Source organism: Vombatus ursinus, unplaced genomic scaffold (genome assembly GCF_900497805.2).
Source record: "Vombatus ursinus unplaced genomic scaffold, bare-nosed wombat genome assembly UNPS02014772.1, whole genome shotgun sequence".
NCBI classification, from domain to species: domain Eukaryota; kingdom Metazoa; phylum Chordata; class Mammalia; order Diprotodontia; family Vombatidae; genus Vombatus; species Vombatus ursinus.
This window is the reverse complement of record NW_020954550.1, coordinates 23050739-23077509: the sequence shown is the minus strand read 5'-3', so window position 1 is coordinate 23077509 and position 26771 is coordinate 23050739. Positions and strand designations below refer to the sequence as shown.

Sequence of the window (26771 nt, the reverse complement as noted above, 5' to 3'; positions counted from 1 at the left end):
CACACACACACACACACACACACACACACACACACACACACACACACCACCAGTTAAGGCATATGTGCATGGATACATATTTTTTTAAACTTAGGTTCAGTTTTCTCATCTATAAAATGAGGGGGTTGACATCTCCTGACAACAGAGGTACAACCTGTATTTAACCTGTATTTTTTGGAAACGGCCAATGTAGGAACATGCTTCACTTGAATATGTATATTTATTTCAAGGATTTTTTTCTTTCTTTTTCAACAAAGGTCAGGGGAGCAGAGTGGCAGGAAAAGAAATTTTTGTCAGATGAAAAAGACAGTAGATTTTTGTCCATTGAAAAACAATTAAATTTTAAAAAACAAAATAAGGAGGTTGAACTGACAACCCAGTAGGTCCCTTCCCACTCTAAAACTGTAATTCTTACTTATGAAATCTAGAAATTTATAAATCTATAAATCTAATTTTAATTTCATATCTTCCTGAACAATTAACATGAAGTTCTCCCCATGCTAAGTACTTAGTAAAAGCTTGTAACATTCTGAATTTGAATTTAGAGTTCCCTGAATGCCTCATTATGTAATATAAGAAAACCCAACTCTCTTCTCAAAAAAATCTTACACAATCGCTGTCATACTTTGCATCTTTCTAATGTGCAACACATTATATCAAGTACTATTATCTGAAAAAAGAGTTTAGAGAAATTTCTGGCATTCTAAAAATTTGACAGGATTATATTTCAGTCAATAAAGTCACACTCAAGTTAGTAAGACCATGGAAGCTCTAGACATGGGGTGTTGGGTAGGGGAGAGACGGAAAGAAAATCTTGAATGAAATATTTACCTCAAAATTATCTTTGTAATAAGAAGCCCCTTCTGCTTCTCAGTACACGTTATTTAAAAAAAGTTACAAGTTTCTAATTTAGAGGTAAAAAGGTTACATGTCTGTCCCATCTCTTATACCCATGTCTAACAACAAAAAGGTAGCACGTATGGTTCAGTGTGGTTTAGCAGAAAGAACATGAAACATCATCAGAAGACCCAAGAAAAAAGATCGATTTTCAGGGGCATAGGAAGACTGGTCCTATAGGACACTGTACTCTAACCAGTGAGGTATGTAAAGAACAAGGAGTCCTGACTTGACAACCTCATTATCCCAATTTTCCAATAGAAGAAAAAGAACTACCATATACAAGGAAAAGTCAATGCTTCAAACAATGCTTCCTTGCCGTCTAACTTCAAATGACCTGAGTCCCATTTCCTCCAAGTATCTCAACAGTCCTGGCTTGGGAGTGAAGAAGCCCAGATCCTAATGCTAACTCTGTGCCCCAGGAGCTGAACGACCTTGGGCTTTGTTCTCTTAGTGTCTGCACCAGGAACTAAATGATCTCTTAAATCAGTACAGTACTAAGTAATGAATTCTTTCACACCTAAGACAATGAGATAGTTGGTTTTCATAACACTATCTCTATCTTTGTAAACTAATTCAAGCTGGCATACCATAGCAGGTAGTTGCTTTTTTTTGGGTTGGTTGTTTTTTTTTAAATGTTGATAATGCAGAAGATCTATAACTTATGAATTAAAAAAAAAAATTACTGGCTTTATACTCCTCCAAGGGTAACTGAAATTGACAGTAGCTATAAATGAAATTATGAACACTTATAAATAAGTGAAATTATGAACAGGAGAAAATGTTATACTCTCTCCTTTTTTTTTTAAGTAACCCTGTTTGTTCTAGAAGTATTTAAACAACAGTAAGAAAAAAATAAATAAACCTAGCACCAAAACTGAAGCAGTTGAATATAATGAAAGACTTGAAATCAGGTTACTAGTCACTAGACTCCCCTAGTCTCATAAGTCTTCATATGTAAAAATGGGGATAATTTTAGCAACTACCTCACAAGGTTTTCACAAGGCTCAAATGAGGTCATATATGCAGAGAACTCTGTAAACCTTAAAGAGCTGTATCTTAACTATTACTGTTGCTATCACTATTATTATTTTCAAGAGTTAAATTAATGGAGTTTTCCAGGGCCAATAATGAATTCATCATAGTCAAATTATGGCTATTGCTCCATAGAAGAAAAAAATATATGTAAGGAGAAAAAAAAAAGTCTGAACCAGTAAAGAGTACTTAGCAGAAAACACTGTAGGACTAAATTTATAGGTGCTACACAGAAATTGTTAATAGCTGTGAATTATACACCTGACTAAACATCCTCATCTTTGTCTTATTTCATGCAATTGGATTCTGTTACATATGCTAAAAGAAAAATAAAATTCCTTATTAGCACTATTCCCTATTAGATGTTTTATGGGAACCAATTAATTTTTTTTAGAAAAATAATTTTCTTTTACATTATAAAATGTGTGTGAGAAAGCAGCTCCAACAAATCTAGAACTGAATGGTTATTTATATCTGCATCCTGTTTAGCAACTTGAAAAAACTCAATCCCACGTTTTGCAGACTCCTCTGGCTGAAGCTTAATAGAATATCCTTTTCGTGGGGTCTGCTGGTAGGGAGGAGGCCAGAACCGACATCCTGCAATTCACACCCAAAGATCACATAGTCTGCTAAACTCAACAACTACAAAACAAAACAACAAAACAGCCACTTTCCCATTTCCTTTGTTGTACCCCATTTTTAAACTTCTGAACACAAAGAGGGGTGGGGAGGGGTGTTAAGAGGAAGAGGGAAGGAAGAAAAAAAGAAATTATTTTAAAACAAAGGCAAATTATGATGTAAACTTAAGATTAATACTCCTTATCTAATTTTTAGAACCCTGCCATAAATTTTTCCACATTCATTAGAAATATAAATTAGTGTTCATATTTAATCAAACTGGAGAAAATAACAGTTATTACAAGCCACTACACCATTTCCACCTGATTGCAAGTGATGAACCTAACAACTACTTTAAATATAGCAATTTAATGTTTGGAAAGCTCTTTACATACTTTATTTCATTTGATTTCCCAACAACCCAGTGAGTAGGTACTACAGAAATATTATCTCCATCTTAGAGAGTAGTCTACTGAGACACTTCAACCTGGAGAACTCACATCGTGGACAAAACATTCACCAATCTACTTTGAATGTTTTAAACATATATAACCATTAATGTGGTTATCAGTCACTTTGTGAAACATGCTTTGATGAAAAATTAACTCCTATAAACAGAATTCTGTTCACCCACTGTCATAAAACTAGATCTTCTCTGTCTTATGAATTACAATGAAAACTTTTGTAAAGAAGACTGGAAGCCTATCTCACAGCCCCCTCTAATAAATGTGATGTGACAGCAGAATTTTGCCTGCTGCCTGCTACAGACAGACTTTAAATTCATTCTTCCATCTTGGCACTCTTAGGGCTCTTCAGATTTAGAAATCTTCCTCCCCAAATCCACCACCTCAAACAACATCAGACCACATTGCCTTCTCTCAAAGTTAACAACTCCCAGGGAGCAACTGAAGCTCGCAGATCTTCACTCGCTTTCCCTATTTGTTCTGGTGAAGCACCCCAGACAAGCTTAACCCAGGCCTTTTAGGCTGTGACCCCAGGTCTAGGTACTTTGTAGGTGAGAAACTTCCCTAAACTACAGCTCATGATCTCCACACCAATGTGTTTCATGTTAATAATCAAAGAACAAAAGATTTCAAAACAAAGTACTTAAATAGAACACTACTCCACTTTAAGCATGAACTCACTCTTCCCTAAATACATAAATAACTCAAAAGGAAACCTGATCAGAATCATGCACAGGACATACACACAAAGGGCTCAGACATGGAGGCTAATTCATGCTTCCAATGCCACCAAACCTGCTAATGTTTTCTGGTGATGTCCAGCTCCCTGCCAAGCATTGCTCTATGCTGTTAAGACCTGAGAAATGGTGGTAGAGTCATTGTCTTTAATTTTGTTCATCTCTCCTTTTTCAGGGTCCACAGCTTCTTTAAATAGGTGAGGCTGGAGCTGCTCCAACTGTGGTTTCTTCTCGTCCTTATCCTTTCTTCTAATTTAATATTAATTTTTATTTTTTCTTTAAATAGTCAAACATCAGACTACATAAAAATCTTCTGAATTCTGAAATAACTCCCACACTGCTATCAAATTATTTCCTGTTAAGAAACTGTCAATTACACTTTTCTGTGACCATTGAGTACTTTCCACATTTACTGCCTCCTAAATCTTCTCTTGAATCAGCTACTGTATATTTCTGAGTAGCTTAAATTCCTTTGTCCTTTTTCTTTTTTTTGATGCCAAACCTCATATTCCAAGAAACTTTGGAAACATACTCCTGTGACCCTACTGCTCACTTAAATCACAAGTATATTAAAATATGTACTGATTTAGTTTAGATAAAATTTTCAAGTTTTTGACAAAATTTTTTTCTATCTACAACTAGTATTATTTATCTTCAATCTGTCTTTATCTACTAGCTGCCTCCCTACTTCCTACAAACATATCCATGTCTCCCCCATCTTCAAAAATTCTTTTGAGCGATCCATCCCTGCTACCTATCAAGCTCATATTTCTTCTTGCTTTCATGGCTAAATTCCTTAGAAGGCATCTGTAGGGGCAGCCAGGTGGTACAGTGGATAGAGCACCAGCCCTTAAGTCAGGAAGACCTGAGTTCAAATCCGGCCTCAGACCAAACACTTGACACTTACTAGCTGTGTGACCCTGGGCAAATCACTTAACCCCAACTGCCTTAAAAAAAAAAAAAAAAAAAGACATCTGCAATTGGTGCCTTCACTTCTTTCTTCTCACTCTCTTCTTAATACTTTGCAGTCCAACCTCCAACCTCATCATTCCCCTCCAAAGTGACCAAAAATCAGACCATCACCCTCTTCTTCTCCCTCAAACAACTAACCTCCCAGTTCCTCAACTTATTCATTTCCCATGACCTACTCTCCTATCCCACCTCAGTTTCATACAGAGATGGTCATACCCTTGATTATGCAATCCCCTATAAATGCACCTCTTCCATGTTCATAAACTCTGAAATTCCTTTAACTCTCTAAATATCTGATAGATCATCTATAACTGTTATTTCACCTCTCCCTCTGCTTTGCAACCCCAAACCCTGTAATTTGCTGTCAACATGACCTCCAATCCCTCACCTCCTGCTTTCTCCCCAAGCCCTCACAACTGCATTGCCTACACTCTCCTCTCCTCTCTTCCCTATTTTGACTCCCTAGTAAACTAGTTCAACTCTACACTGATCTCTTCTTTCTAGTCTTTTGCTCCCTTACTCTAAGCCAATCTTGCCCTGCCAAGCCTTAGCCTTGGGTTACTCTCACCATCCACTTTGCTGCTACTAAATGAAGCTGGAGAAAAATCACAAAACCAGGCTGACTGGGTGCACTACAAATTTATGTTGAATAATCTCTGAGATCTCACTAAGACAAGGCAACCCTTTTACAACTCCCTAATTTACTTCGTTCCACTCACCACAGTTGCTTCCAAAGCTTTTTATTCTTTTTCAAACTTCCCAAAGCTCCCCCTTACCTTGCCCTCTCAGCTGAGAACCTTGCCTAATATTTTCCTGAAAAAAACTGAGGCCATTCATTCACAAAAAGTTCCCTCTTAAACCCTCTTCCTTATCTCACATCACTCAGATAAGATAACTTTCAGTAACCATCCTTGCCAAGGCCATCCCCTCTACATGTACAAGTGATCCCTTTTCACATCATCTCAGCAAGCAGGTGGCCCCCTCCAACATCCCCACACTATCATTTATCTTCAACCTCTCCCTGTGTACTGGGTGACTCCCTACTGCCTACAAACATGCCTATGTCTCTCCTACCCTCAGAAAACCCTCACTTGATCTATGTATCCCTACTACTTATTCTTTTTTCTTCCCTTGGAGGCAATCAGGGTTAAATGACTTGCCCAGGATCACACAGCTAGTAAGTGTCTGGGGCTGAATTTGAACTCAGGTCCTCCTGACTCTGGGGACTATGCTCTATCCAGTGCACCACCTAGCTGCCCCCATCCCCACTATCGACTGTCCCATATCTCTCCTGCCTTTAGTAGCTAAATTCCGTCATTCACAACAGGTGCCTGTACTTGCTTTCCTCTTACTCTCTTTTTAACTCTCTATAGTCTGGCTTCTGACCTCCTCCTTTAATCAAAATGATCTCTAAATAGTGTTTAACACTGTGAGCTACACCAGGAGTTCTCCGTACTCTTTAATGTTCCAAAAAAAATTTTCTTAACCATAACAGGATCAGTTTATTCAAATGTCACCTACCTCCTTGTTCAACACTTCATACAACTATGTATCTAGGTCCTGATTAGTAAAAATAATGAATCCCCTGAAGTGGTTGCATATATATATATTTTTGTTTGTTTGTTTTGGCGAGGCAATTGGGGTTAAGTGGCTTGCCTAGGGTCACACAGCTAGTACATGTAAGTGTCTGGTCTGGGGCCCGCATTTGAACTCTGGTCCTCCTAACTCCACAACCAGTGTTCTATCCACTGTGCCACCTAGCTGCCTCGGTTGCATATATATAAATTCTCACTATTCAAAATTATAATTATGTAATGCAGTCAATACTTCCAGCCCAATAGAAGTAAGCACTACAAATTCCAATAATTCAGGGGATTCTTTATTCTTACTAATCAGGGCCTAGCCTTACTTCATTTCCTAAAGCCTTTACTTGTTCTTTTAGAAAATGATGATGTTCCACCACAGAATAGTAAAACATACACCAAGTCATCTGAGTGCTTGGTGATGTTTATGCAATATCTAGTGGTAAAATAGCTTGAGAACATAGAAAGGAAAGGTAAAATAGTAATTGAAAGAATCTACCTATCACCTCCAAAAGAGATACCAAAACAAAAACTACCAGGAATATTACAGCCAAATTCCAGAACTCAAGGAGAAAATACTGCAAGCAGCCAGAAAGAAACAATTCAAATATAAAGGGATTACACAGGATTTAGCAGCTTCTACATTAAAGTATCAAAGGGCTTGGAACATGATATTCCAGAAGGCAAAAGAGCTTGAATTACAACCAAGAATCAACTACCCAGCAAAACTGAGTACAATCTTTCGGAGGAAGTGGGGGGAATGGAAATTCCATGAAATAGGGGACTTTCAAACATTCCTGATAAACAGACCAGAGCCGAACAGAAAATTCAATTTTCAAATAAAAGACTTAAGAGAAGCATAAAAAAGTAAACAGGAAAGAAAAAAACAAGTTATTCAAGAAGGTTAAACTGTTTTAGGGCAGTTAAAAGGAGTACACATAGATGGAGGGTACAGGTAGAAGTTGATTTTGATGGGATAACAAAAAAAAGGGGTTAAAAAAAGAAGATTGTACTGGGAAAGAGCAGGGAGATGCATATCACATGAAGAGGTGTGAAAGACATATTACAGTGAATGGAAAGAAAGGCAAGGGGTGAGCCTTGTTTGAACCTTACTTTCATTAGATTTGGCTCAAAGAAGGAATACCATACATACTCAGTTGAGTACAGAAATCCAACTCACCCTATAGAGAAGTAAGAGGGGAGGGGGACAAGAAAAATGATTGGTTAATTTGATTTAAAAAAAGAAAGATGAAAATCAAATTACTAGTGTCAAAAATGAAGAGTGAATTCACCACCAATGAAGAGGAAATCAAAGCAAAACTTAGGAGCTATTTTGCCCAACTGTATGCCAATATATCTCACAATCTAAGTGAAATACTGCACAGAATAACAGGAGAGGAAATAGAATACTTAAATAACCCCATTTTAGAAAAAGAAATTGAACAAGCCATCAATGAACTCCCTAAGAAAAAAATCCCCAGGGCCAGATGGATTTACAAGTGAATTTTACCAAATATTGAAAAAACAATTCATTCTAATACCATAGGAACTACTTGGGGAAAATAGGTGAAGGAGTCCTAACAAATTCCTTTTATGACACAAATATGGTGCTGATACTTAAACCAGAGAGAACCAAAACAGAGAAAGAAAACTATAGAGCAATTTCCCTAATGAATATTCATGCAAAATTTTTAAATACTAGCAAGGAGATTACAGCAATATACCACCAGGATCATATACTATGACCAGGTGGGATTTATACTAGGAATGCAGGGCTGGTTCAATATTTGGAAAACTATCAGCATAACTGACCACATCAGTAACAAACCCAACAGAAATCATATGATTATCTAAACAGATGCAGAAAAAGCTTGACAAACTACAGCACCCATTCCTATTAAAAACATTAGACAACATAGGAATAAATGGAGCTTTCCATGAAATGATAAGCACTATCTATCCAAAACCATCAGCAAGTATTATCTGTAATGGAGATAAGCTAGAAGCCTTCCCAATTAAGATCAGGGTGAAAAATGGATGCCCATTTTTTCACTACTATTATTCAATATTGTACTAGAAATACTAGCTGTAGCACTAAGAGAATATAGAAAGGTATTGTCTTAAAGAAAAACAACATATTCTCAATCCATTTAATACAACCTTTATACTTCAAGATAAAGATCAAAAGTTCTATTTTAGACTGATTTTAAAGCTTGAGAGGCAACGTGACAGTCAGATAGAAAAGTGGCTTTAGAGTAAGGACAGGGTTGAGCCCCTTGGGTTTGTGACCCTCAGGTCTTGGTGCCCCCAACCAACTGTACAGATCTGCAATGTTAAAACAAGTTTACTCCCCAGGAATTTTTTATACCAATGAAACACAAATATAGTCATTCCCTACCACCACACATACACACACAAAAATCTATTAAATGCCTATGTTGCACTAATTACATCATCTTCCTGAAGACTCATTAAGGAACTAAAAACGTCACTCAATCATGTTTTCTTTCCCTGAAGCAATCTCACTATATGTTGAATAGGTCAAGAAAAACCAGTCCTGCTAGAACCAGGTTTCTTCAGCTCAGCATCTGGTAGACAAAGCCAGAAAGAGCATGCTGTAGTCAACCACCTGAGGAGCACTAGAGCCTCATGACATGCGAAACATGCCCATGCCCAACAATGAGGATAGAAGGATGGTAAAGGAAGCCTCTTTCAAAGATAAAATGAAGGTTCCATATACACCAAAACATTTAGAGTATCACTTTTCTGTAGTAGCAAATTATTGGAGATAAAGTAGATAATCATCAACCGAAAAATGACTAAACAAATTTTGCTATGTGACTGTAATGTAATATTACTGCATTCTAAGAAAAGATGAGTATGATGACTAGAGAAAAATAAGAAAACATGAATTAATATAAAGTGAGGTAAGCAAAACATGGAAAACAATATATACAATCACAACAATGTAAATCTGTAAGTTTTTGTACCTACTATATAGCAGGCACTGTGCTAAGTGCTAGGGATACAAATACGAAGGAAAAAAAAAAGACAGTCCCTCCCTCAAGCAACTCATAGTCTAATGCCAGAGGACGACACATAAAACGAAGCTGAAAAAGGGGGTGGGATGGAAAGGTGCTTGGGGCAGAAGCACAAAGGGAACATGGTGTGGAAGGAGATGAAAAGAGGCAGGCCTGGGGACCCCTCTGTAAATGGAGATTTGGAGAAGAGTTTTTGGCTCTGCCCGCCATCTAGTCCAAGCTCCTCATGTAACACGTTAGAAAGACCCAGGTGGTTAAGTGAGTTACCCAATGTCATGTAGGTATTAAGTGAGAGAAGCAGAATTTATACCCAAAAGAACCAGAGCTCATTCAATGACCAAAAAAATGAAACTGAACTTTGCATCATCATAATGACCAAGCTTGGCCCCAAAGTAATATGGTTCTATGGTAAATATGGTTCTCTCTTCATTGGAGGAGAGTGTGAAACACGGCATGTATTGTAAGGCTCAGGTGATGTGGTCCTTAGCTTTGTTTCTTATTTTTTTATCATTTATTAGAAGAAATGGCTCTCTAAGAAGGGGAAGTAGAATGATATATTTGGAAATGAAGATAATGTAAACATAAAGGATATTAATTCAACTTTTTAAAAAGCAATCCTTCATCAGAGATTTTGATGAAGCTGTTCAAGGAATCTCATATTAACTATTTATCATCCAGTTTAAAACTTTCATTTTAAAGGTAAAACATTTAAAAATGGACACAGTACCTGAAAGTAACATTAACTACTACACCCTCTAGATTCTATGCATTAACAATAAAGAGCAAGAAGTATTCTTCAAGGAAAAGGCAAACTGTTTCATGACCAAAAGTCATTTAAGGAACATTCACAGCATCCCCTACATCTTTATTTTCTACTCTTGGAGTCAAATACCTAGTCCATTGCCAATTTCAATTACTAAAACTCTCTCAACCTTCTGGTCACCATTGTCAATCCACCAAATGTTGCCATTACTTCTGCTCACAAAATCATCCCCTTTTTTACTTATAAAAATTTGTGATAATATATGTAAAAATGGCAAAAATATTCCAGTCATTAGAAGTTGGTAGATTTAATATATAATTTAAAATAGTTTTAAAATCTAGACCATATAAAGGGCACTTTACAGTTTAGTAGTTATCTGATCATAAAAATAGCTCAGTGTCAGCCAGGAAGACATATACTTTATGAGTACAACAGAATAAAAAGACTGGCACATTAAGAAAAGTAATCCATGATTCTCCAGTTTGGACTGATAGCTTTTAACTGTGGCATCCTGTTTCAGTTTAGCCAACAAACAGAGCTTGATCTCCAGACCTGGGGCTTTGGCAAGGGGTGGAGGCACAGCATTACCCACCTGTTTGCATTTATCTAAAGTACTGCCAAACAATCTATGGGTATCTAAGAATCCTTGGGACTGGGTATACTCCATATGCTTACTACTCAGTGCTGTTCTGGGTGAAGTACTCAACCCTACTTGCCCATGGGTTCAGGATTTGTAATTGCAATGCTGAAGAAGCTATCTCATTCTGACCTTCCATAGAGACCAGCCCAAGGTTTGTGCCTCTTCCCACTCTGGGGAACCATATATATCACATTCCCCTTAAAATCTTTCCATGATTCCAAATTAAGTAAAAACTTTAACTTGCACTCTTCCATAAACATAAAAGGGCTTAGTGCTTTCCATACCGAATGGTTCATGTAATTCCTCTGTAAAGGCCTCTTAGTGCCAGCAATAAATTCAGTATATCAATGAGTATCAGAATGTCAGAGTCAATCAACAAGCATTTATTATTTATTATTATGAGTCTTCATGTTTTCCAGCACCTACTACAGAGGAACTAAAAAGAAACAAAGGAGCATATGAAAGGACACCTAACTTCAAGTAGCTTAAAGACTATATGGGGAAATAAAATGAAAATAATTTAAAATATCAATAAATTTTATTTTTATTAATTAAATTAATTTAAAGATAATAGTTAAATAATTCAATTTACTGGATTGATGTTAATAAATTAAAGTAATTTTGAGATGTGCTAAAATGGAGATGCAGCAGAAATGGAATAAGATGAGAAAATCTAAACCACTTTGGCTAAAAAAATGGCAAGAAGGATATTTTGACAGATGAAGAGAGAGGTAAAGCCAGAGATTATGTCTAGGCTTCTATCCTGGAAGACATAGGATAGGACCACTTAAAGGAATAAAGGAGAGTTGGACTGAAAAGTCAATTTAGCATGATGCAGGAGATGAGCTTAATTTTGGATATTCTGATTTTTAATTAAATGGGAATATCTAAATGGAGATGTCCTAGAGGCAACTAGAAAAAAAAGTAGAACTGAAGTTTAAACCTAGAGATATACAATAGTGTCCTTGGGACATTGTGTGTATATGAGTGTGTGAGTGTACAAATGCACACATTCAGGAATCATTTGCAAGGAGATAATACCTAAAAGCAAACCCTCCACAGGGAAAAAAGGAGGGGTCTTACAGTAGAGATTGTTGTTTGTACTTTGTTCTCGAAGAGGCCCTGACATCGGGAAGGTGATCAGAGTCTTAAAGGCCACCCAAAATTAGGAGATGGAAGATGTAATCAGCTGGAGAGATATAAAAAGAGCAATGAGTGATCTGAAATGGTCGGTTGGTTGATTAGGTGGAAGAAAGCAAACACTGAGAAAGGACCAATGGATCTGATTCATAACTCATTGTTAAAATTTAAGAAACAATTTCAATTGAATTAGGATTAGACTGCAGAGGTTCAAGAAGAGGACTGATGAGCAACCAGGAAGTAAAGGCTGCAGGTGCATGCTCCATGTATTTAAAAAGTTTATATCAAAAGAAGAAAAGAACTAAGGTAGCCAGATGTTTTAAAAAAAAAATCGAGCATCAACATAAAAGACAAATACCTTTAATTTACTAAATACCTGATTATCAAACCAACAGAATAATTATATTTCTAAGAAAAACCTATAATTAAAAAAGAATTTGCTATTCTTTCTTACTCAAAATCAATGGACTTTGAAAGCTGTTCTAATAGAGAAACAAAGCTTCTCAAATATTCTCAACTAAACAATGGTATTTCTCCATTGGGAAACTTCAGGATTAGCAACTTATTCCTAATTTATAGTTTTAGAGATTTACCTGGGACACTAATGGGTTAAGTGATTTGCCCTGGGTCACACAGCTAAAAAGCCTCAGAGGAAGGACCTGAATCTTGGTCTTGACTCCAAGGACAGCCCTTTATGCTACGTTGCCTCTTTTAATATTTAGTTTTAAAAATATATATGAAATAGAATGAAGAATGAAAGAATTATAGCTTCAAACTTAAACAGATTTTATTTTTCCAATAGCTTCAGAAACAAGCTTAGCAGCCTAATTACAGCTATGTATGTTTTTAACTAATTCCTCTATTAAATTAAATTGTATTTAACAACTGAAAGATAGCAGAAGTACTAGATAGGTATTGGAATCCAAAAAATCTGGCTTCAAGCGCTACTTCTGACACATACTAAGTATGTGACCATGGCTAAGACATTTAAATGTCTTAGTGTTTAAAACAATTCTAAGAAGCACAGATGAGTTGCTGGTCTGCATTGCTAGAGGGAACTTTATAAAATCAGAGGTACAGTCTGACCCAATCCCACTTCACACACACACACACACACATTCTGGTTATACTAAACATGAGTTCAGCACCTGTATCAGCCTTATACAAATGCCTGGGGAACTGATATATTTAAACACCTCAATTAGGCATAAAAAAATTATAGAAACAAATGACATACCATTTTAATTACTGATTGCATCAGATCTTTAATAAAAAAAAATTCCTATTTCAAAAGTTTCTGTGTTAGCCAAACAACTCAGAAGAGCATGTTCTGAACTGAAGCCAAAAAGATAAAAATCAACAGACTCAACAGACCTTTGGATTTCTAAATTAAATTACTACATCAATTTCTTCTCACTGGGAGTGCCTTTTGCTCACTTAATCAGCCTAAAGAAAGCAACTGAACTTTTGCAAAAAATATTTAACAGCCAACTATTATAACTGTTGATTCAGCCTTTCAATCTTTTCAAAGGAGACCTTGCCTAGCCCTATCTCAAAGCTCCCAACTATTTTAAAATCAGGACTAGATGATTTATGGAGGTGGTAGCTAATATATAGGCCAGGCCCGTAATAAAATGCAAACTTTCAAGTAAAATATTGACTGATTTTTTTCCTACATGAATATTACATCAAATCAGGGCTTCAGTGGATCAGATTGATTCTCAGAGAACTGGTAGCTCTGGTAAAGCCGAACAGACATCAGATAATAAAGTTTTAACTAACCTAATTTAAGAAGTTTGGCTGATAACCTGAAGATTAAATGTTCTAAGAGCTAAAAGTTTTTTAGTATCATTCCAGGCAAAGGAAATAGTAATGTAGTGTTTTAAGACAGTTTTTCTCCTTTACAGCACAGATGTCCCATTATACTATTATATCTAATCTAAACAGCTCATTTCTTCAAGCTCTTTCTGTTGCAGAAGAGCAATAAGTGGTCTCAGAGACTTATTTTGTCTCAATAAGGAGGAAATACTTCTTATTGGAAAGTACATGGCACCAACACTCCCTGGACTTAACAGACACTTTCCATAGAGTTTCACTGAGTAACTGCTCAGGCAGAAAACAAAAGCCAAGTCTCTAAATGAACCCCTTTCCATCCAGACTGACCACAAGCTTAATCTCAAAGATAAACTTTGTACCATATCCTTAGAGGTCACTAGGGTTGGTCAGCCTAACAGGAGGGATCACAAAGCTAGGACAGCAGCCATCCCAGGGTACACACTCTAAGCACCCAATAGCATTCCTCCTCTCCATGACAGCAGAAGGGGAGAACCACAAAAATAAACCACTTCCAAATCAAAACATAAACACATGAAAGTCAAAACCAATAAAGTTATTTTCCAAACCACAAGAGAAAATTAGAACCGTTTAGGCTTACAAGCTACAGTTAAGGATATACTTGATGTAACAACAGGTTAACAGTTTATCTATATTCAAGCAGAGTTGCATGGTAGGAATTACTATATTAAAAGGTTAGAATGATCTTTTAAAGATTTCCTAAATTTCCAGGAGCCTGTTAGATCTCTTCTATGTTGATATGCTAGTTAAGAAGCAGATAAAACCATCATTCAGAGAAGAAAATACGCAGTAAAAATAGGATGAGATTTTGAGTCAAAAGATTTTCAGCAGAACTGCTCCCACCCCACCCCCTGCTCCTTCCCAATGGTTAGCAAACTCCTACCAGCTGTGACTCTCCAAATTCAGGTTAGACTAGACCACAGACTGCTAAGAGTAAGTGGCCCCCCTCAAATTCTCTCCTTGCCATCCTCCTGAATCGTAGCCCTCTCCCACGTCCCACTCCAGTGGTCTTCACCTCTTCTATTACGCCTTCTGGAATTTCCATTCCAAGTTTAACACCCTTCCACTTATTCTGTACCTCATAATCTCACCTCTTTTCATCCTCTGGGATTTACAGAGAATTGGTTCCCCCTGGCCATCTTCTTCAGCACTCATTCATCTTCTCTCATAACCCTTTTATCACCCTAGTACTGGAGGGGGCATACTCTTTACTCCCCACTGTCACTTCCAAGACTCTCTCTTTGTAACCATCACTCAGCAGTGTATCCTTTAGCAATCTCCGTCCTTTGAAGTTCACACAATCTAAATTCATCACCTAGTACAGATCAGGTCTTTCAGGTTATGCTCCCACATTCTTCTCCCTCATTTCTCCAGGGGCTTAACACCTGGCTCCCAGTCTTCATCTCCTTCAACATACATGTTTATGCTTCCTCAAAAACCTTAACTTTCCAATTCTTCTATCTCCTCAAATCCCATGACCTACTTCTCTACTGTACCTCAGCCACACACAAGAATGGACACACCTTTGACATGTTACCACCCACAAGTCTTCTACCTTTATAATCAAAAACTTATCAACTCCTTTATCTAATCATAATCCATCACTCCAAATCTTTCTATCCCTTGCCCTCACATAAAAACTATTCTCAGTACTCAACATGACCTCCTAACCCTCCGCTCCTCAGTACTTTTTCAGGCCATGACCCCAGTTGTTACTTCACTTTCCTCCCTTCCCAATCTCAACTAAATTCAGTCTGAACCAATTCAATTCCACTCAATCTTCTAGGTTCAAATCCTCTCATGCTGTACTTCTCATGCCTTGCCCAGACTCCAAGCCTGGGTTACGCTCCCTGTCTGCCACCTCTTCCTCGTCTCCACACATGCCACTAAACAGAAGGGGAGGAAGTACTGTAACTAAGCCTACAGGGCAGACTACAGACTTTTAATATCCAACATCTGCTGGACCCTCACTGTGGCAAAGAAATCCTTTGATTCTTTATCCTACTCCTCAAAAGTTATTATAGGGTGCAGCTAGATGGTGCAGTGGATGGAGCACTGGCACTGAAGTCGGGAGGACCCGAATTCAAATATGACCTCAGACCAAACACTTGACACTTACTAAATGTGTGACCCTGGGCGAGTCACTTAACCCCAATTGCCTAAAAAAAAAATTACTACAAACTTCCTCTTCTCTCCTCAAACCTCCTATTCCTCCACAGTCTCAATTGAGGACTTCACCTCATACTTTACCAAAACCAAACCCAATGAACTCCCTCTTCTCCCCTTTGATATACTGCAAACCCAATTGATGTAATACTTCCTTCCCCACTCTTTTCTCCTTTACTCCAAGCTCTTAAATGAAGTTACCCTAAGAAGAATCCCAATAACCATGCCCTTGATTCCATCCCAACTCTGAGGGTCTTCCCCTCCCAGACTGAGTCTTTTACAAAGGTAAACTAGGCCATCTTTTCCCTCATTTCTCACCTAGCCTTTAATTACTGAATGGGCTTTGCCTCAGACAAACTGAGACTTTGGAAAGACCTTGGCTTAAAAAAAGCCAAGGTCTGCACTGCACCCTGGGCCATCACCAGTCGTCCTGACCTATGTCTTGCCACTGGGCTCCAATGACTCTAGAGGAGATAGTGAGGCTGATAACTTTGCACAGGCCTGCTTCACTTAAATCCGATTCACTTGCAAGTCCAGACATCACTCTCCTGATGTCATTGGTTCTCTTGGAGGACAAACTCTAACAACCACCACCTGTTGCTGTCCTCCACAAGGGAAGCTTCCATACAGGGGGTAGTTATTAGAAAATGACTGTGGCATTGAAAAAAAAAACAATAGAATATTTGTTAAAAAGACATAAAATATATCAACACATTCCCTAATTATGATCATTCTAGATGACAGTTATCAATCTGATTATCCGTTCTTACTGTAAACAGTCATAAACACAGAAGATTCAGGAGCTTAACGGAACCCAAGCCATATGTTTGAAGTCATTTTTTTCCTTTCTAAACGAACATCCTCATTTCAGAACCAGAGTTCTTGAGTAAGGAGATGGTCACTAATTCTACAGATGAAGAAACTGAAGCGAACAGACTTTAATGGATTTGCCCAAGGTCACAAAGCTAATTACTGACAAAATCTAGACTAGAACCTATGTATGACTTCACATTTCTACCGTGGAGTAGGAAAATGAAATCAAATAGATGTGTAGGTTATGTTAAGCTGTGTTTCCCACATTATTCCCATTTTAGAGATAAGGAGACAGATTGTCCAATGAAATGCTTTACCCAAGGTGGCACAGTGGATAGAGCACCGGCCCTGAAGTCAGGAAGACCTGAGTTCAAATCCGGCCTCAGACACATAACACTCACTAGCTGTGTGATTCTAGCAAGTCACTTAACCGCAATTGCCTAAAAAAAAAAATGCTTTGCCCAAGCCTTCACAGAAGCTTCAGGAGGAGATGGGATGGAGACAGTAGTACAATGACATCAGTCCTGCTGTTCTACAAAGATTGGAACTGCACACCACACAAATATGGTTTTGTCACACTGAGTCTTATTTGATTCAACTCAACAAACACTTGGGTATCTACTTATTTAGGTGTAAGACATTATGCCAGGGGCTAAGAGATACAAGGCAGGTAAATGGCACAGTGGACAGAGTGCTGGATCTGGAGCCAGAAAAACTCAAATTCCTGAGTTCAAGTCTGGCTTCACACCCTTCTTAACTGTGTGACCCTGGGCAAGTCATTTAACCTTGTTTGCCTCAGTTTCCTCATCTGTAAAATGGTCTGGAGAAGGAAATGGCAAACCACTCCAGTATCTCTGCCAAGAAAACCCCAAATGCGGTCACAAAGAGTTGAACACAACTGAAGAATGACTGAACAACAACAAGGGAGATACAAAAATAAAAATCTTTGCCATCTAAGCATTTATGATCTAACAGAGGAATAAGACATAGACATAAACAACTGCAACAACTTAGACTATGATAGGCAATACAAAGGAGGTCAAATAAAGTACCATGGGAGTTAACTTCAGCATTTATTAGAACAATGATATGTGTTTATAATTGAGAAAATAATCCAGTCTAAAAGACTTTCCCTAGGTCTTTTTAAAAGGAAAGGGAAATGCTCCTCAATTTAAAATCAGGAGGGAATTGAGACCTCTCCCCCCACCCCTTGGGAATTTGCCCCAATGATTCTTTGTACTTATACACACAGGCAGCTAGGTGGCACAGTGGACACAATGTTAGACTTGGAGTCAGGAAGCTCTGAGTTCAAATTTGACCCCAGAAACTTACCAGAGAAACTTAACCAGACCAAGCAAATGATCTTGGCAAGTCACTTAACTCACCACCTGCCTCAGTTTCTTCATTTGTAAAATGGGGGTAATAACAATAGCATCTACTTCCCAAGGTAGTTGCAAAGATAAATAAAATGTTTTTAAGCATGTTCCAAATCCCTCAAACCTTGTGCAAATTCTGTGATACGCACTGGGGTTACAAACAGAAAACCAAGAGTCCTTACCCTAAAAGGGCTCCCATTCTAAAAGTGGGAAAAGATACATACAGAATGTTGCAGGGCAGAAGGAAGGGCCTGGTTGTCCTAGATGTGCAGTTTTTTGGGGTTTTTTTTAGTTATGGTTTTTTTTGAGGGGGAGGGTGGTGCTGATTCTATTGGGTCTGAGGAGAGGTAGTAGGTGACCAATAGGGTGGTTCTGGTTTGCCTGCCTGGTTGATGCAACCTCAGGCTCTGGGACACTGGGGTTGAGCTGGCCTACCCTTTGGAAGAGAGGGTCTGAAGGAGATCCCTATCTCCAGGGACCAACCCTGTGTGATCCTGAGAAGATCCCTTCCTGGCAGGGCAGTTGGACACTGATTGGCCCAAACTAAAAGTGACCAGTGAGGTTTTTTTGTTGATGTTAATCACAGGATAAGGGTTCAAGATGAATTTTCAAAGATAACAAAACTTATACCATCATGAATTTCAACATACCCCAACCCTAATTAGCTTTATGTGTTCAACCTACCTCAAATAAAAAACCAAAAATGAATGGCGCTCTCATATGTCCTAGTTATGCTCTTAATAGTGTTCACAACATAAGAGTTACAGTGTTTCCATAAAACAAGGCAGAATGAAAAAAAGTTTTCCTACACGGTTTTCTCCCATAGCTCAGATAAAAGAAAAAATAAGCATGTGATTAAAAAAGATAAGAGGGCCTGCTGGGATAAAGTATGTTTAGGGACTATAAAACCCATAGAAAGATGCAGATGAGCTCGTTACCTAACTCAATGTTTCCATGTGGAAGGAAGTAATGGCGATATAGGCAGCGGCAGCAAGATGAACCCAATTAATACCGGAAGGGCAGGACAATAGTAAAAGCATGGGAGCCAAAGTTAGCACTGCATAAATGAGAACCAGGGAGAAAAATCCTTCTGTGAAAAAAAATAATAGCTAACATTTACATAGTGCTTTAAGGCTTGCAAAGGAGAGCTAAACAAACACACAAATTGTGTGGCGTAGAAATACACCAAATAATAAGTGAAGATGTGGGGAGGAGGCTGTTTAAGAAAGATAATACCTTTGTAGGAACAGATGCAGGAACAATAAACTTGATCCTGAAGAGAGGATGAAAAAAGGGATTTTTAAAAAAATAAATAACTAGAAACTAAGGGGATGTCTTCAACTGCCTCTCAGCAAACAGGGGAATGTCTGAATAAACTATGATTTCTTCCTTTTGGTTTACTGGAATCCTACTGCACTTGAAGAAACAATGAGATGATTTCAAAGAGTCCTAAAGAATATGAACTGGTAGAATGAAGAGAAAGAAATCTGGAGAACAATTTTTCCATGAGAACAACTGCATTGCAAAGAAAAATAACTTGGAAAGACTTAAGAACTCTGATCAATGCATATAACCAACTTTGTCTCAGAAGACCTATGGTGAAGCGTGTCATATACCTCCTAACAAAGACATAATGGACTCAGAGTGCAAGAAGAGATAAGTAATTTTGAACATGGTTACTCTGTGGCCAAGTTTTGCCCGCCTACGCTTATTTCTCACAAAAGATATTTCCCCTCCTTTGTTTCAGTTTTTAACTGGGAAGGGGAATGGAGGAGAGGGTGGTTAGCAATAGTGATACCTCTGTTCCCCAATAAAGAGGGCCCATGAAACATTTTTATAAATACACCAAAGAGAACTGAAGGAAGTTCAGAAGGAAGCACAGAGTAGTAGGTCAGCTTTGAAAGTAATGTGTGTAATTTCATACACACATACACACACACACACACACACACATATCCTCCTTTTGTGTTCTGCTATGAATATAGCAATGTTCTTTTCGGAGATATTTAGGTTCAGAATAATAAATAAAATCAAAAAATTTTTTTAACAAAATAAAATGAGGAAGATGGACTCAAATGGTCTCTAAGGTTTCTTCAAGCTCCAAATCAATAATCCTGTTTGTATTAGGATTGAAATTTGCCAAAACTCCACATGGTTGCACATATCATTAAATATCTCTGGCTCTCTGAATGCAGATCGAAACATACTATTTGCTCTTTTTTTTCTTCTGTTTTGTTTTGTTTCCTCTTTCTTGTGGTTCCTTCTAATTCTTCTTTACAACATGACTAATGTGAAAATATGTTTAATAGGAATGTATATGTAGAGCCTATATCAGATTGCATGCATTCTTGGGGAGGGAGGTGGGAAAGGAGGGGGAGAGAATTTAAAACTCAAAAGCTTACGGAAGTGAATGTTGAAAAGTAAAAATAATAAAAAAAATTTCTGGCTCACTCTTAAAAAAAGGATTATATTACATTATGGTTTCTAGCACAGGACACTAGGAGAATGATAGTGCTTCTGAAAGAAGTAGATTGGGAAAGAAATAGTTTGTGGAGGGGTAGGGAAAATGATTTGTTCAGTTCTGAACATGCTTGTGTTTGAATTAATGACAAGACAGACTAGTGATGATGTCCCATTGACAACTGGAAACACAGGACTGAAGCACAAGCTAGAAGATCTCTGAAGTCCCTCCCTGCTCTGAAATGTTATGATTGTAAATAAAAGGCCACGTTAAAGTGGAAGATTTAGGACTCATCCCCATGGAGCGACTGTCACAACAATGGAAGGAGCTTACAAAGCCAGTGCGATTGGTTCTGACGCACAGAACTTCCTAAAACTCTAGCCCCCTTTCTCTAACATGCCCAGCCAACATCTCAAATGCAGGATTTCAAAAGTCACGTTCTTCGTTTTTCTCCCCAAAAGCCACCTAACTTTTCTAATTCTATAAATCTTTGTTGACAATTATTTTTGTTGATGGCACCATCTTCCTGGTCACTTTCTTTGCCTCTACATCAAGCCAGCTATCAGTTCATCTTCATAAGACATCACCACTCTGGTCACATTAGTCCTCCACAATCTAGTTCCAGCCTCCACCTTTCCAGTTTTATCTGTAGGGTGGCTAGGTGGCTCAATGGATAAAGCACGGCGCCTGAGTTTAAGTCTGACCTCAGACACTTATTAGCTGTGTGACCCTGGGCAAGTCATTTAACATCTCTTTGCCTCAGTTTTCTCATCTGTAAAATGGGGATAATAGCACCACCTACCTCACAGGATTGTTGCATCAAATCAGAGTGTCTTGCACATAATAAACATTATATAAATATTAGTTCTTATTTTACTATTATTATCTTCTTATTTCAGGAAGCCTTTTGGAATAGAGGCTCAAAACCCACTTCTATTATTCAATAAATGTGTGACCTAAGGTCACTTAACCTCTCTAAAGTTTGTGCCTCACTTTTAAAATGAGAGTACCAACACCTAGAGCACTTTTTACATAAGGTTTTTGTGAAGAGAAAATTAAATAATGCATGCAAATCACTACTGAACTCTCCAGGCACTATGTGATTATCAGCTTTGTCAGCTATGCACAGTTTATCTTCTAGCCAAACTGGACTTGTCTGCCTTCTCTGGACTCCATGGGTCTGTTCTCACCATTTCTCATACTGTCCTTCCCTCTCACACCCCTGTCTTTACCTGCTGAAATCCATTCCTCTTCTCTGTTTCAAAGCTGAATTCAGTGGTCCCAACTTCTATAAAGCCTCTCCTAAGCTCCCCTCCCCCTAAGTGAAAGTCATTCCTCCTACCTTCACAGCCATATCCCTAGAAGAGTCCTTCTCATTGATCCGACTTTCCTCTGGATCAGTTATCTATGAACTTATATCTCCACCCCCTTCCCCCATGAGACAGAGGCTTCTTGACAGTATCTGCATCATATATCTCCGTATCTCCAGTGCCTAGCACATCACATTGCTTAGCTTAATAAATGATTCCTGGGGCAGCTAGGAGGTGCAGTGGATAGAGCACTGGCCCTGGAGTCAGGAGGACCTGAGTTCAAATCCAGTCTCAGATACATAACACTTCCTAGCTGTGTGACTCTGGACAAGTCACTTAACCCCAATTGCCTCACCCCCCCCCAAAAATGCTTCCTAAATTGTTTGTTGAATCAAATAGACAACTTTTCAGAAGCACATCTCTTTCACAGGACATTATAAAATATCATTGTGGGGCAGCTAGGTGACACCATGGATAGAGTACTGGCCCTGGAGTCAGGAGGACCTGAGTTCAAATCTGGCCTCAGACACATCAAACTTAACTAGCTGTGTGACTCTGGGCAAGTCACTTAACCCCAAAATTGCCTCGCAAAAATAAAATAAAATAAAAAATATAAATATAAATAAAAAATAAAATTATCATTGCATACTAACCTCAACCTTTGGATAGACCATTCCTTTCAACAAAGTTTCATCTTCCTATGGCATGGCAAGAAATAACCCGCTTATAAATGGAATTATAACTAGTTGGAGGAAAGGAGCTAAAAATGTAAACATTCACAAAAAGACTAAAAACAGAAATATATGTGGGTAGTCTCATTATATTCTGATACACATGTGTTTGGAATTGTTTAGGGTTTTTGTGAAACACAAAATATAATTAGTTTATGAGCTGAAATCAGATTCATGTGGCCAAATTTAAATAATTTGTCATGAGGAAGATATGTGTGAGGAGGTGGGGAGGAGGGAGAGGAAGAGAGCCAGGGGTAGGGGAGAGAGAGGGAGACAGAGGGAGAGGGAGAGAGAGAGAGAGAGAGAGAGAGAGAGAGAATGACAAAGAGAGACATAGTGGAAAGCATCATGGCCTTTCAGGAAGAGAACCTCAGTTTAAATCCTAACTCCAATACTCACTAGGTGACCAGCTTCAGCTCCTTACCTGTAAAATGGAGGGTTAGACTAGGCTTCCTTCCAGCTCTTTCCTATGCCTTAGCTCAATGCTTGACACAGGGAAAGTGCTTAACAGATTCTTGTGGATGGAGAGCAATGTCTTGGAATTGCAGCATTTTAAGCTTACTAATTTAATTACGAGTATAAACAACACCGCATTCCTACGGAAAACCTCAACATTCTATAGAAAAGATAACAAATTAAAGGAGGCCAGGAGTCGGAAGAGGCCTAGAAATGTCTCCATTTAGAACAATATATCAGAGGCAACTAAAAAGTGACTAAGAAGACAACTTTATGATAGAGCCACATTGTTGATGATGAAAAGAAAGAAATACAAACAAGATGAAAAATAGAAATAACTAGCCCTGTGTCCAGGCAAACAACACTATTAGTGCCTATGTGGTCACAAGGTTGTACTGTGAAGAAAAAGCTAAGTAACTACAGTCTATCATTTCCAAAGTAAGAAATAAATTGGGCAGTTTAAGGCATGCAATGACCATCTGTCTAGTTCAGGAGCAACTAAACTAATGATTATTTTAAATTAAAAAAAAAAACCTCACAAAATAGCACACTATCACCCATATTACAAGGTCAACTTCACAACAAAAGAAATGTCATACTATCTCAGTCACTGAATGTGTCTGATGTCTTCCAGTAAAAGAGTATACTTCCAAGAGTTCCCACCTTACCTGTCAGATCTGAATTCTTGAGCCCTGCTTAATATTTTTAGCTTACAGAACTTCTTAGAGTAATGCATTCCCTATGTTTATTCACCACAGTAAAAGAAATACTTCTTGTTATTTTTCCTGAAACTACCTCTCTCCTAGCCTTCTACAACTGGTCAAGTATTGTCAGGAGTCATCACATCCCTCCTATTAAATTATACCACTTCTCAGCCTTCATCTTCTCAGATTAAAGAGCCCTAATCTTTTTTTTCAAGAACCAAATGACTGAATTCCTAAACTAATAGGTACAGACGCCCGTCCTTTAAAACAAGTTAAATGATCTTAAAATAACATGCTGTTCGAATGTTTTAAGGCTTTTTGGTGTGGTCAGGAGTGTCTCAAACTGTTACCCTCAAAGAAATCACTGCCTGAAATTGCTGTTGTCCATCCTTCTGTTTTCAAAGAGGACCAATGACATCATGGGTGATGCCCTGACTTGCACGAGAATTGGATTTCAGTGAGGCAGAGTTGCACAAAGTCATCAGCCTCACTCTCTCTTCGAAGTCCAGTGGCAGGACAAAAGTCAAGACAACTGGCAATAACCCTGGATGCAATGAATGACCTTGACATCTCCCATTTATGACCAAGCTTTAAACACTCCACAGCACCCACTTCAATTGACTTCTTGGCAATGAGAACAAGTTGTTCTCATCTGCCCATTCCACTGGGGAAAGTCTTCACATACTTGGAGTAGACATCCCCCTGACTCACCCACAGGTTTGAGGCCTGTCAGTTACCCTCAACCTGATTTAGTCCATCTACCCAGATAGTTTACCAGGGTGTGGCTGCTACACATGCTACAGCTTCTTGCAGCCATGGGGTGAGAGTTGGGTGAAGGTGGACACCAAAAGTAGATGGGCAGCCCTGAAAAGGGCTCAGCAGACCCTCACACCAGAGGTGCCAGTCTTCCCTGAATACTCTATACACTGTCTAAAGTAGTTTCTAAACAAATTTGCTTAAAGATACAAAAACAACAAAGTAACAACAGGTCCAAGTAGGGATAAGAGCTCTAAAATTTTCAATCAGTACTCATGTACAAACTATTCATTTCCTGGGTCATTTTAGCCGATTTTTATTTTTTTGGACTTTTTCTAGTTCTAACTTCAAATTACCCCAGGTGTTACATAGCTATGTTCAATCCCTAGAATCTACCCATAGTACTCTACTTTTTCCTAAAATAACTGTATAACCATTATCCTTGATACACAAAAGCCCAGTTCAAATTCACTATTTCTTCACTTATTTTAAAAAAAAAAAAGCTTTGTCTAAATAAATGAAGCCTTGACTAGACAGAATCAAAGTCATCACTAGTGTCCATTAAAAGTTCTTCAAAACTGAAACCAATTGGATCTGCTGAAGTTTGGAAAGGAAGTAAATTAAACAGCTAAAGCTAGGGGAAAATTACATGCTGAACAATCTTTTATATTATAAGATAACTTTCATTTTCATAGGATTTCTTCAACTAAAAAAAGTATTGTTGGTATTGAGGAACAAATACTAAACATTGTTTCAAATGTAAGAATTCAGGTATCCATGTGAAACCAGGGCCTACAAAAATGCACATTTCTGGATGGAAAATTCCAGTTGCCGAATAGAATTTTGCTGAGATTAAGTACCAAGGCCTCCTGACTTCTGGTCCAGTAATCCTTCCCCTATATCACTTTGGGGAGTAGAAAGACATTTTCTTCCTTCATTATTCCTTTAACAGGAACTGTTAATCTTTGACCCTATTCAAAATTTTTTCTGAGATTATTTTAGAAAGGATATTGGCAAGGGTCTGCTGGTAAATGTTTAACAACCAGCTTTGTTGGAGGTGGGGGTGGAGAATGAACTATGAGTATATTAATACTTTATTCATCACTTTCTTAAACACAATCAACCCTGATTTGTAACATTTGGTTATTTCCCAGATATAAATACTCATAATGAAAAATTAATAATAAGTTCAAACTGGCTCTAGCATATCCCTAGATATTGGTCAAATTAACTTAAGAGAACTTAGGAATAAGGAAATAGTAAGGAATAAATAAGAAAAAAAGATGGAGTAGTGGGACTTTCAGAAGGTTTCCTCGTGAATAACAAAGCACTGGAAAGTAAAGGTTGTCTTTAAGTTGCCATCCATGTCATATCTTGATTATCTTGAAGTTAAGGGGAAAAAAAGATACTATCTGTATTCCCCAAAACAAAACACCCAAACCAGACTTTATCTGGCCACTGTCCAAGTTTCAGTTTCAAAGGGTGGTAGAGAAGAAGTCTCTCATAGTTCCTTCAATCTCGCTTCATATTTTATAGTTAGTATTTCAGATTTATGAAGAGGTCCTAGACCTCTTCACTCTTATTGTCCTAAACTGGATCATTTATGAAGCTAGAAATAGTCAATATTTTAAAACATGTTACTTCTTTCTGTTAATAAAAGCTAACAAGTAGCATCTTAAAATTTGCAAAGCATTTTACACATATTATCTCATGTGATTCTCTCAATAACCCCAATAAGGCAGGATGCAACAATTATTTCCATTTTGCAGATGAGAAAACTGAGGTTCAGAAAGGTTAATGTGATTTGCCCGGGATTACACAGCTGGGTGTCTTAGGGATTCAAACTCAGATCTTCCTGACTTCAAGGAAGTCTACTACCTACTATCTACTACCCCACTACCCCACACTGCCTTCCTGAGATAAGAAAGCAAAGATGCACTGCTAGATGGTATCTAAACTCCCTTGCAGAGCTTCCAAAATTATGTTAAATATATTAATCCCCCCATATCTGTTATGAATAGCATTTTCACATTCACACATTCTAATTTTCTGCATTTCCCAATTTTAAATGGGTAGGCTTTTTCTTGTTTGGATTTTTTTTTGGTAAGGGTTGTTGTTAAGAGTTTTTTGTTGTTGCTGTTGTTGGGTTGTGGTGGTGTTTTGTTTTTTTTATTTTAACAAGACTTGAGATTTCACTGGCACAAGAATCAATTGCCAACAAGTAAACTTCCTCTGCCAAACCTGAATGACAACT

At 37.9% G+C, this 26771-nt stretch overlaps 1 protein-coding gene across 8 annotated transcripts in view; it reads right to left on the bottom strand.

The window, feature by feature from the left end:
• Positions 1-26771, bottom strand: part of ARL15 (ADP ribosylation factor like GTPase 15) — a 483734-nt gene that overhangs the window by 407491 nt on the left and 49472 nt on the right. Inside the window, exon 1 of one of the 8 annotated variants that reach the window (XM_027863582.1) lies at positions 14836-15040. The exons of 5 other annotated variants lie outside the window; for them this stretch is intronic. In XM_027863582.1, the coding sequence (XP_027719383.1) occupies positions 14836-14899 (64 nt within the window). In that variant the 5' untranslated portion in view covers positions 14900-15040. Of the gene's footprint in view, positions 1-14835; positions 15041-26771 lie in introns of those variants that run through there. 2 more of the 8 variants (XM_027863583.1, XM_027863575.1) reach the window with 2 other exon arrangements.